Source organism: Penaeus japonicus, unplaced genomic scaffold (genome assembly GCF_977035675.1).
Source record: "Penaeus japonicus unplaced genomic scaffold, GWHDUDI00000001_assembly GWHDUDI00000019, whole genome shotgun sequence".
NCBI lineage: Eukaryota > Metazoa > Arthropoda > Malacostraca > Decapoda > Penaeidae > Penaeus > Penaeus japonicus.
In genome coordinates this window covers 8,329,239-8,341,738 of record NW_028234421.1, presented here as the reverse complement: position 1 = coordinate 8,341,738, position 12,500 = coordinate 8,329,239, and the positions used below count along the sequence as shown (strand labels likewise).

At 45.4% G+C, this 12,500-nt stretch overlaps 1 protein-coding gene across 4 annotated transcripts in view; it reads right to left on the bottom strand.

Moving 5' to 3' along the window:
- Nucleotides 1-12,500, bottom strand: part of LOC122247294 (T-box transcription factor bifid) — a 204,996-nt gene that overhangs the window by 8,714 nt on the left and 183,782 nt on the right. For all 4 annotated transcript variants that reach the window (XM_043006446.2, XM_043006445.2, XM_043006448.2 and 1 more), the window contains 2 exons: nucleotides 11,174-11,320; nucleotides 7,749-7,825 (listed from right to left, as the gene is read on the bottom strand). In XM_043006446.2, the coding sequence (XP_042862380.1) occupies nucleotides 7,749-7,825; nucleotides 11,174-11,320 (224 nt within the window). The remainder of the gene's footprint in view (nucleotides 1-7,748; nucleotides 7,826-11,173; nucleotides 11,321-12,500) is intronic.

The window sequence follows — 12,500 nt, the reverse complement described above, 5'->3', positions numbered from 1 at the left end:
AGAAGCCTCGAGCTATACCACTATACCGTATATCTCTTCGCTAATCTCAAAACCCTTTTCTTTCTCTCTCACTATATAATCACCATACGAGAGAGAGAGTGTCTTTCCCACGGACACGCAAGGCGGACGTATCTTATCCTTGCATTAAAGAGGAGAAAAAGAGACGAAAAAAAATGATGAAAAGAAATTGCATAACCTGTGCTCAGAGGCGATGGATCTACCACTCTTAACTACCACAATGACACGCCCTTTCCGGAAACTGAACACACACAACGTGGTTAAATAACAGACATTGGATCGAACTATCTTCCCCGCCTTCCCCCCTTCCTCGGTCTTTCTCCTCCCCCTTACCCCTTAGGCACTCGCTCTCCTACTCCTCGCTTCTTCTCTTATACCTCCCCCTTCCCCTTCCTTCTATTACCCCTCCCCCTCCCCCTCCCCCTTCGTTCTCTTACCCCCCCCTTCCTCAGTCTTTCTCCTTCTCCCTCTTTCTCTTCCACCTTCCCTTCCTCAATCTCTCTCTACCCCCACCCCTCCCCTCTCTCCTGAGTCGACCCAAACCCCCACCCCCCACCCCACCCCTTCCTTCCCCATCCTTTCCCTCCCCTTAAACCCCTCTCCCCCCCCCCCCTCGTTTTCAACTGCTCTCATCCCCTCTCTCCCTATCCCCAACCCCCTCCTTTATCCATAACCCCCTCCCTCCCCCACTCACTCTACTCCTCCTTCCTCACGCCCCCTCGCCCCCTCGCTCCCTCGCCCCTCAGGTACCCCCGATGGCAGACCGAGGGACAGACAGACAGACAGACAAACCGACAGAGCGACAGCCGTGCGCCAGAAAAACACACACTCGCTACTTCCAGCTCAAGTGGTGTATAATTTTCGGGTTGTGTTCCCAAGGTGGCGGAAGTGAACGATGATGTATTTGCGGCGCGGATGGCCCAGGTATAACCCCCCCTTCCCCCCTCTCTATCAATCCCCCCTCTTCCCCTTCCCCCCTCTCTATCAATCCCCCCTCTTCCCCTTCCCCCCTCCCCATCAACCCCCCCTCTTCCCCCCTCCTCCCCTTCCCCCCGACCCCATTCTTTGCCCACGCTAAGGGTATAACGGCGGCGGGTGGAGGGAGGGAGGAGAAATGATAGAGAAGATGGAGGAGGAGGAAGAGGTGGAGGAGGAGGAGGAGGAGGAGGATAGGAAGAATAAGAAAAAAAAGAAGAAAAAAAAGAAAAAAGAAAACGAAGAGGAAAAATTCGAAACCAAAAAAAAAAAAAAAAAAAAAAAAAAAAAAATCATTAAAAAATAAAAAGACGAAGAACATAACTGCCCCAAGACCAAGAACAAGAAAAGAACAAGACCAAGACCAAGAGAGACCGACGGTGGAGATCCGTGCGTCAAAAAGCGCGCGCTGTCCCGCCCGACCGTCTCCCGCGTAATCGGTCCGTAATGGCGGTAATGATAACAATTTAAATCAGTCGTTTGAAATTATCAGACGCCATGATCATTCGGAAGTGTGTAAGTTTCCTTTGTAAAGTTTTTTTCTTTTTATTTCTTTACTTTTATTGCATTCTTGCGGCGGTTCTGTTGAGTGTTTTTTGTGTTTGTTTGTTTGTTTGTTTGGTTGTGGTGGGTGGGTGGTAGGGTGGTAGGGTGGTTGGGGGTTGTGTGTGGTGGTGTTTGCTTGCTTGATTGTTTTTGTGTGAGTCTGTGTGTACCCATATCTATCCATCTATCTATCTATCTATCTCTCTCTCTCTCTCTCTCTCTCTATACATATATACATATATACATATATCTGAGCCTCTTTATCAGGAAAGCAAAGATGAGTTCATCACGTGGACACCCTATACCCCTCCCCCCACCACCTCCACAAACCCCTCCCACCCCACCCCCACCCCCACCCCCACCCCCTCCAACGCCCACCCTACCCACCCCACCCACCCACCCACTCCCACAAACTTGCAACCTGGGCAACAATCGCGTTGAGGAGATCAGTACCTCCAGCCCCCAGCCCCCCACCACCCCACCCGCCACCCCACCCCCCCACCCCAACACCAGCCTGTTGCCCGCTTGCAACAATGAACTCGGCGTAATTGACAAGACAAGCTGAAAATGCTCTGCTTTCGCGGCCGAGGATGCGGAGTTCCTACCTCGGGGATGCGTGGAAGGGGGAGGGAGAGAGGGAGAGGGAGAGGGAGAGGGAGAAGGATGGGGGAGAGGGAGAGGGAGAGGGAGAGGGAGGGAGAGGGAGAAGGAGAGGGAGAGGGAGAGGGAGAGGGAGAGGGAGAGGGAGGGAGGGGGAGAGGGAGAGGGAGAGGGAGAGGGAGAGGGAGAGGGAGAGGGAGAGGGAGAGGGAGGGAGCGGGAGAGGGAGAGGGAGAGGGAGATTGGGAGGGAGGGGGAGAGGGAGAGGGAGAGGGAGAGGGAGAGGGAGAAGGATGGGGGAGATTGGGAGAGGGGGAGGAAGATGAAGAGGGAAGGGGGAGAGGGAGAGGGAGAGAGGGAGAGGGGGAGGGAGAGGGAGTGAAAGAGGGAGAGGGAAAGAGAGAGAGAAAAAAAGAGGGAGAGGGAGGAAGGGTGGGAGGGCGGGAGAGAAATGGATAGTCTGATAGATATGCTGTGTGTATGTGTGTGTGTGTGTAATAACTAACAAAGCCCCAGAAAAGGCGCAAAAAACAGTCAAAATTCATCAACCAACACGTCATTCCCGTCCCCATCCACGACAATGCTTCAAAACATTTATCCCTACATGAAAAGAAAAAAAATACAACCAATAACAAGTAACAATAACAACCAAAATAATGACAACAAAAGAGAGAGAGAGAGAGAGAGAGAGAGAGAGAGAGAGAGAGAGAGAGAGAGAGAGAGAGAGAGAGAGAAAGAGATGCCCAGCCCTATTACGCCGATTCCAAGCAATATATCAAAATCTCACACAATTCAGCAAGTCCGCCGAGAATGCAATCAAATGGACCTTAAAATTTGAAACGGGATCAGCTGAGACCACAAAGGGCATTTTCCACCAAAGAGCATTTGAAACTATTAGCTTTCGGTGGCAGAGAGAGGGAGAGAGAGAGGGTGAGAGAGAGAGAGAGAGAGGGTGAGAGAGAAATTATGCTCGAGTTTTAGCACCGAGGGAGTCCTGTAAAAGAGAAAGAGAGAGAGAGAGAGAGAGAGAGAGAGAGAGAGAGAGAGAGAGAGAGAGAGAGAGAGAGAGAGAGAGAGAGAGAGAGAGAGAGAGAGAGAGAGAGAGAGAGAGAGAGAGAGATAAACGAAAGGACGAATGAGAAAACCAGAGAAGGAGAAAGAGAACGAGAGAGAGAGAGAGAGAGAGAGAGAGAGAGAGAGAGAGAGAGAGAGAGAGAGAGAGAGAGAGAGAGAGAGAGAGAGAGAGAGAGAGAGAGAGAGAGAGAGAGAGAGAGAGAGAGAGGAGGTGAGAGAGAGGGTGAGAGAGAGAGAGAGAGAGAGAGAGAGAGGGTGAGAGAGAGAGGGGGGGGTGGGGGGGTGAGCGAGAGAAAGGAAGGCTGACAGGCTGGCGAGCGTGGCATATGGTGATCTCTGCCGCTTGACTGGACTGTGAAGGTGTGGGTTGGGGTAGGGGTGGGGAGGGGTTGGGAGGGAGGGAATGTTAAGGAAAGGGTAGTAAGGGTAGTTAGGGAAGTGGGGGGAAGGGAGGAGGGGAAAGGGGGTGTTAGGGAAAAGGGAGAAGTATAGGAAGGAAGGGAGAGAGGAGAGTGGGTAGAATTTGGGGAAAAAAAGGAGAAGAGGGGAGTGGAGGAGAAAGGGCAGTGAAAAGTTAGAAGAAAGGAGGGGGGGGGGAGGAAGGGATGGAGGGAGTGAAGGAGGGAAGGAGGGAAGGAGAAAGTGAAGGAGAAAAGGCAGTGAAAAGTTAGGGAAGGAGGGAAGGAAGGAGGAAGGAAGGGAAGGAGGGAGGAAGGGATGGAAGGAGGGAAGACGGGAGGGAAGGAGGGAGGGAAGGAGGGAGAGATGATGAGAGAGGAAGCGGTAGTGTTTCTTACCCACGTATCTGATATGGCTGCCAGGAAAGGGTTGTTTAATATCTCGATAATGATGGAACGAGAGAGAAAAAGATGATAGGGCGTGATAAGAGAAAAAATAAAAGAAAAAAAAATGGACTGACCTTGTAAAGGAATAGAGGTGAAGATAAAGGAAGAAGGAGACAAAGATAGAGACGAGAGGAAGATAGATAGATAGATAGATAGATAGATAGAGAGAGAGAGAGAAAAGGAAACAGGGAGCGAAAGACCAAGACAAGAGAGAGAGAGAGAGAGAGAAAGAGAGACAGGAGAAAAGAAAAAAAAGAAAAAGAAAAAAAAAGGAAATAGCAATATAAAAAAAAAAAAAATAAAATAAAAGAGAGAAATAAAGTACACAAAGCGAAAAACAACAACAACAAACAAACAACATGGAAGCAAAGAAATAGAACTCTTTCGAAACACAGAACGGCGGCAAATGTCACAATTACGGTGTGCCGAAGGGAGGGGAAGGGAGGGGAAGGTAGGGGATGAGAGGGGAGAGGAGGGGAGGAGAGAAGGGGAGGGAAGGGATGGAAGGGGATGAGAAGGAAAGGAGGGAAGGGGAGGGAAGGGTTGAAAGGGGATTAGAGGGGAGAGGAAGGGAAGCAGGGAGAAGAGGTTAGGAGAGAGAAGGAGAAATGGAGAAGGGAGAGGAGGGGAGACAAGAGAAAAGGAATAGGAGACGAGGGAGAGGGAGAGGGAGACAGGGATAGGATACCAAGAAGGGAGTGTGGGGGTCAGAGTGGGTAGGGGTAGGTCGGAGTGGAAAGAGAACCCCGAGTGAGGGTGGGAGGGGGGCCCCTCAGGCGGGGAAGGGGTGACAGCAACCCACTACATTGTGTCGCCTGTCCCCGTATTGTCCACTGACACCCTCTCCCCGTAAAGTTATTGTGGTTCATGACAGTGTTTGGACGTGTGTGGAGGACCCCCCTGTGGGAGACCCAAGGGGGGCCACAGGGGACGAAAGGGGGAAGAGATTGTGTGTCGATCCAGCGCATCACCACGTCTATACATCACACTAAAACACACAATGGCATGTCTAGACACACGCCTCATTGCATAAATAAACACGAATATGCATAAGTGCGTACATTCATGGCGTATATGCGGTGGACGTGTGCATGGGTGTGTGTGTGTGTGTGTGTGTGTGTGTGTGTGTGTGTGTGTGTGTGTGTGTGTGTGTGTGTGTGTGTGTGTGAGAGAGAGAGAGAGAGAGAGAGAGAGAGAGAGAGAGAGAGAGAGAGAGAGAGAGAGAGAGAGAGAGAGAGAGAGAGAGAGAGAGAGAGAGAAAGAGAGAGAAAGAAAGAGTGAGAAAGAAAGAGTGAGAAAGAAAGAAAGAGAGAGAGAGAGAGAGAGAGAGAGAGAGAGAGAGAGAGAGAGAGAGAGAGAGAGAGAGAGAGAGAGAGAGAGAGAGAGAGAGAGAGAGAAAGAAAGAAAGAAATAGAGAGAAAAGAAAGAAAGAAAGAAAGAAAGAAAGAGAAAGAGAAAAAGAGTCTTTACATACATACAGTACTTCTAAAAGCATAAAACACAACCTATATGATAAAAGTATCCACAAAGAGCGATTCATCCGAATGATTCCTCATAGTCAGCCACCGAAAGCTGTAAATTGAGTCTTGTTAACGGCAATAAAAAGAGGGAATTTGTCCTGTCGTTATCCTGAAGAGCATTTAAAAGCCACTGATCTGAGACTGAGAATATTCACCCTTATGCCCCTTGCCGTGAGACTCGAGACTTTGTTGGGTAGAAGAATGAGCTATAATGATTTTCCATGCTTTTTTTCTTCTTCTTGTCTCTCTCGATCTTTATGTATATTTTATTTGTCACTCTCTATTACATTTTCCCCTTTTCCTCTTTCCCTCTCTTTCATTCTTTCTCTTTCTCTTTCTCTCTCTCTCTCTCCCTCTCTCTCTCTCTCTCTCTCTCCCTCTCTCTCTCTTTCCCTCCCCTCTCCTCCTTTCCCTCTCCTTCTTTCCCTTTCTCTCTCTCTCTCTCTCTCTCTCTCTCTCTCTCTCTCATACCATGGGAAAAAGCTCCTCCACTTAGTCCCTGATTAATCCCGCGAGATAGGTCATATCACAGGGGGAAATCAAGCTAAAACCAACTTAATGACACCCATACACAAAGCTCAAGTGACAACCGCGTAAGAAAGCCTCAAGTAATTACCCCTTTCCTTCCACCCTATCCCTTTCCCCTTCCCCTTCACCCTCCCATTCCTCTTCCTCTCCCTCTCCCCCTCCCTCTCCCTCTCCCTCTCCCTCTCCCTCTCCCCCTACACACCATCAAACGCCAAAATCATCTCAATTGAAAACAAACACAGAGACCATTCTCCCCTTTTCACGATTTTCACCTCGCGCCGCCACGACAGACAAGCTAACCTCGTCCTTATGCCCCGAAGCCCTAAGGACACTTCTCCCCCTCCCTTTTCCTTCTCCCAACATCCCCCCTCCCCCCCCATCCCCATCCCCGGCAGGAGTTCCGTATCAAAAGTGGCCTTACGATGTTGGTCTAATTCACAAAGGATATCCCACTCCTTCAGTAACTCTAATGGATCTAAGTCTTTAATTTCGGTCGCCACCGCTAGAGTCCACAATGGCGCTGCGGGGGGGATGGGGGGGACTAGGGGGATAGGGGGATATGGGGGGGACTAGGGGGATATGGGGGGGGTTAGATTTACTTGTCGGGGTCTCATTGGTGCGAACGAATTAACATACAATTTCCATGATTGAGGGGGAGGGGGGAGGGGGAAGGGGAGGGGGAGGGGGGAGCGAGGAGGTGGTGTTATATTGGTCACTATGTCAGTTGCGGGGGGGGGGGGAGACGAGAGAGGAGGGAAAGGAGATTTAACAGAGAGAGAGAAAGAGAGATAGAGAGAAAGAGAGGGATGGAAATGAGAGAAAGAAAAGAAGGGCAGGAAAAATAGAGAAAGCAAAAGAAAGAAAGAACAACAACAACAACAAAAAAAAAGAACCTACAAAACATCCATCCTTTTCCTCTACTTCAGGGGGTAAAGACGGGAGGGGGGAGGGGAGACATCACCTTGAGGGTGGTATCTCATACATCAGTCACACTTTCACACATCTTAAGGGCCTTTGTGGAGGGAAAATTTGCATATAACGAAATCCCGCACTTACGGCCCGACACTTTTCCAATTACCGTGGCGGGGCTTTTCACACCTCCGTGGCGAGCTCAAAAGTAAAAAAAAAAAAAAAAAAAAAAATAGAAAAAAAAAAAAAAAAAAAAAAAAAACGCACCTCGGGACTTTCGCTCGCGGATCTGAACGCGCTTCTCTCTTTCCTCTTGTCATTTTTTTTTTTTTTTTTTTGGGGGGGGGGAGGTGGAGCGAAGGAGGTGGGTGTTCTTTTTTTCTCTCTTTTTTTTCTTCTTCTGTTTGACTTCAGGGCGTGAATATCTATTGTTGGAATCAAATTAGTGGGATTTTCTGTCTCTGTCTCTGTTTCTGTCTCTCTCCTTCTCTCTCTCTCTCTCTCTTTCTCTCTCCATCTCCCTCTCTCCCTCTCCTTCTCCCTCTCCCTCTCTCTTTATGCTTACATGTATCTATGCGTGTATGTGTATTATTACACTCACGTGTGTCTGTAAGCACATGTATATGGTCATACACCCAAAATACGTCTCTACTTTCCTACCATAGCGAAGTATTTGAAAAAAAAAAAAGATTTCTTTTATCGAATCTTTCAATAAAACTTCATATTATACTCACTTCTTCTCTCTCTTGCCAGCGCCGGTGTCCCTGAATCCTTTTGCGAAAGGGTTGTTGTCGATCTTAAGTTGGGTTATCTGCAAGAAAAGAGAGACAGTTAGTTAATTAGTCTCCTGGAAGTGTCTGTTAATAGTCATCCTTAATGAATTTATTTAGCTTGTTGTTGGTTTGTTTATGCTATATACGAACATGTATATAAATATATATATATATATATATATATATATATATATATATATATATATATATATATATATATATATGTATGTATGAATGTATGTATATGTATATATATAGATATAGATATAGACATATATGATTGTCAAGCTATGTATCTTTAAATCTTTTTATCTCTTTGGCTCAATATATATCCATATAATCTCTCTCTATCTACATACCAACACATCTATTCATTCACCTTAACTTCTAACTACTTACCTATCTCCTAATCTAATCAACTATCTATCTACCTTATAAACCCATCTATAGATACAATGAAAAGCATACACAACGCCCGGCCACAGAAGAGCCAAAGAAATCTCGTCCCATACGCCCACAACAGAAGTTACTCAACAAAAGGAGAACCCAATTATTAACAGTATTTAAATCCACATTAAGAAAAGAAAAAAAGAAAAGTAAATCAAACAAAACAAAACAAAAAACGAAAAGAAAATGATACCAAACAACGAAATACATAACCAAGTAAAAAAAAAAAAAAGATGAATACACAAAAAAGACAAATAAATTGAGAACCAAAGCGCCCACATCTGCCTACAAAACAGGCGCAGAAAGCCAGCCCAGATCAGGTCAGACCCCGCAAAGCCCCAAGCCATAAAAAGCCAAGTCTTGGCTAAGGGGAAAATCTTTTGTTGTCCACTGTCAAACTGGACGTGATAACATGCAAATGCTTGGGCGGGAGTCTCGCACAAAAACACCACGAGGCGATGCGGTTCTGTTTTTGTTTTGGAAGGGGGGGGAGGGGGAGGGGGAGGGGAATGTAGAGGGGGGGGGGAGGATGTGTGGTGGAGGGTAGAGCGAAGGAGGGGAGGAGGAGGGGGTGAGGGAGAGAGGGGGTGTGGATGGAGGTGGGTTTGTATGTCTAGAAACATAGTGGAAGGAAGGCGGGGTATGGTTTGATATGTGGGCGTGTTGTGTGTGTAAGGGTGGAAGGGGGAAGGAGGGAGGGAGGGAGGGAGTAATGGAAGGGGGGGGGGTCATTGTCTGCGATTGAATGTGTGTTTATGTGTGCGTTTGTGTGTATCTGTATTTAAGGAGGGGAAGATGTGTGTATGTGTGTGTGTGTGAGCGTGTGTATGTCCTGTTCATCAGAGTGTACGCACATATCCGATACAACTCCCGTCCATAAAAAATCCCAATTCTCACGACAAATTAAATCCCCCCCCTCCCCCCTCATTCCCCCTCTCCCTAAAATCCCTCTCTCTCCCCTCTAACAAACTACCACCCCTCCCCCCTCCCTAACCCCCTCCACCCTAACCTAAAAAAAAACATCTTTTTGTCCTCTTCTTAATTACATGCGATGCTGAGAAAACATCAATCTATTCAAACTTCCCGCCAAAACCTCGTCCCGACTTGTTCACGTTTTGGAATAACATCCCCGAAAAGAGAGGAAGGAAGAGGGAGAGAGGGAGAGAGAATGAATGAAGGACAAAAAAAAGAGAGGGTAAAAAAAAAATACTCTCTCGCTATCCTCCCTTCTCAAAACTCCATTAAAAGTAAGTTTAGAATAATAAAACGACGATCTAATTCTACAAAGTCATGCGGAATGGATTCAACGGTTTCCCTCCTTTCCTTTCCTTCCCTCCCTTTCTCCATCTCTCCCTCACTTTTTTTTCTATCTTCCTCCCCATTCTTATCCTCTATCTCTATCCTCCCTCAATCCCATCCTTCCTTCTCCATCTCCCACCTTTTCTTTTCTACTATCCTTCCTTCCTTCCCTCTCTCCTTCCCTCTTTCCCACCCTTCCCTCCCTCCCTCCCTTCCACCCATCCACACTTCCCTCCCTCCGTTCCTCCTCTCCTCCCTCCCTCCCTCCCTCCCTCCCTTCCACGCCGCCATTTTTAACTTGAAATTCAGTGAGAATAAAGATGATGAAATGATGACAAAAATTTCTGGCCTCGCGGCTCCTGTAATTGAATCATAACATTAGGGAAGCGTCCGCCTTCGTCTCGTAGCTGACATGTGTCAACACTGCTTCGCTTATCTCGAACCTTTCGGGCGACTCCGGCTACCACCTCGGATGTCAAAAAGTCGAATGGAAAAGTAACACGATACCAGTAACAGCCGGGTTGGTTTTATCTCTCTACTATGGGAAGGGGAAGGGGGGAGGGGGGTCATTCAATGGTATCGTAGAGTTAGCAACACTACGATATCATTCAGAAGTTATAAGAAGAATTGCCAAAGTTGATCAGCTTTTCAGATCGAAGAACCCAGAGGGGAGCCAATCGGACGATGGCGGGTGGCGGCGGGAGACCCAGTGATTGACACCCGTGCCATTACTCTTACGTTATTGGCTTTTTATTGCTCGGTGTCAGGACTTTTCGTTCTGATATTTATATATCATTTGTCCTTACAACCTTTATATATGTATATATATATATATATATATATATATATATGTATATATAATTATATGAATATATATATATATGTATATATATATATATATATATATATATATATATATATATATATATATATATATATATATATATATATTTATATGTATATGTATATGTGTATATGCATATATGCATGTATGTATATATGTATATACGTATGTATGTATGTGTGTGTATATATATATATATATATATATATATATATATATATATATATATATATATATATATTTCCCCTAATGATATACATGTTATAGCTCTAAAAATCTGCTTGCTAAATTCTCAGATATATTTCATGTTCTTACAAATCTAGCATTATGAGGCATTTTCGCAAATAACTATACTTAATACTAATTCTTGCTTTATCCCAAAAGAAGTCCACACTAACCTTGTAAATGCCAAGAACATAGAGATACTGATATTGATACTGATTATAATAATATGATAATAATAAAAATGATGGTAATAATGATAATGATAATAAAAAATAATCATGATTATCATTATAGTAATAGTAACAGCAATGATGATAATAATAATAATAATAATAATAATAATAATAATAATAATAATAATAATAATAATAATGATAATAATATTAGTAATAATAATAACAATTACAATAATGAAGATGATAATGATAAAAAAAAAAAATAAAAAAGATGAACAATAAAAAAAAAAAAAATAACAACACATGAAGAACTAACACCTTACGAACCTAAAAAAAAAAAAAAAAAAAAAAAAATTACAGCTATCCCCATAGCCCTTCAGATCCCCCTTCCTTACTTTTTCGTTCTGGTATGCTGTGACGGCTATGAACTCCGTCTCCTTGAAGACGTAGGTCCTGAAGGTTGAGTATGGCAGTTTCAGGATGTCGTTGGCTCGGACCAAGTGAAACCTCGGCTGGTACTTGTGCATGGAGTTCAGAATCGTCTGGAAGGAGAGAAAGAGGCACGGTTAGGATGTTGCTGAGCTGAGGAGGTGGTGGGGGTGGTGGTGGGATGGGGGGATGGGGGTGGTGGGGAGGGGGGGTATTTGTGGGTTTGTGGGGTGGTGGTGGGGGTGATGGGTGTGGGGGGGTATTTGGGGGTTTGTGTGGGGGGGGGATGGGGGGTATGGGTGTTTGTGGGCGTACAGGATGATGGCAGTGCATAATAGATGTACATTATCCTTCGATGTTAATGATTAAAAACAATAGGAAATATGGTTTTCTTCCTTAGAAGAAAATATCAGTTACTGGGAAGTTGAAACAAAAAAAGGAGAAAAAAACAGAATACGAAGACGAAGAACAAAAAAAAGAAAAAAAAAGAAGAAGGAATAAGAGGGGAAAAAATAGGAATAGAAGAAGAATAGAATAAACGAAAAGAAGAGAGAAGAATAAAAAAGGAAATCCCCGCTAGGCCAGCGAGGGGCCGAGGCGGAGTGTGAATCCCATCCCGGCCGAATGGAGGTGGAGACGCCTGGAAGAATAGGTAGCGAGCCAGGTCGATAGTTCATAGTCTCGCTCTTGGTTCCTCACGATGAGAAGTGTGAAGCAAGACAATGCGAGGGCGTGGCTACCTAAGGACTACCTAGGGGCTACCCAGGGGCGACCTGAGGAATACTTCTCTCTCTCTCGTCTTGCTCTTCGGGTCCGGAAAGGGTTGTGCGAGGGTTATATTTCTCTCTTTCTCGGTCTCTTTTTCTCTCTTTCTCTTCTCTCTCTCTCTCTCTTCCTCCCTCCCTCTCTTGCTCTCTCTCTACTATTTATCTTTTAATGACCCAGTGGTATTATCTGTGTACAGTGTCGTGTATATGTATATGAAATAAAATTCAATCAAGGAAATAAGGTGTCATAGGTAGTTAGCATGTCCGCGAAAAATAGCGTCACTTTGGCCCTCTTATATGAAAATTCTGTGGATTGAGTTTGCATAGTCTGGAAGTAAGAATCCCCTGAGTCTTGGAAGAGTGTTGTATGGTTCCAAGGATATATTTTGCCTTGGGATGGTTTTAATCTGGTATTTATAAAACCTTGTGTCTTCAGAACATGTCTTGTCTGGTATTGACAAACCCTGTGTCATGGGAGCTGTTATCTGGTATCAATAATACCCTGTGTCACGGGAGCTGTCATCTG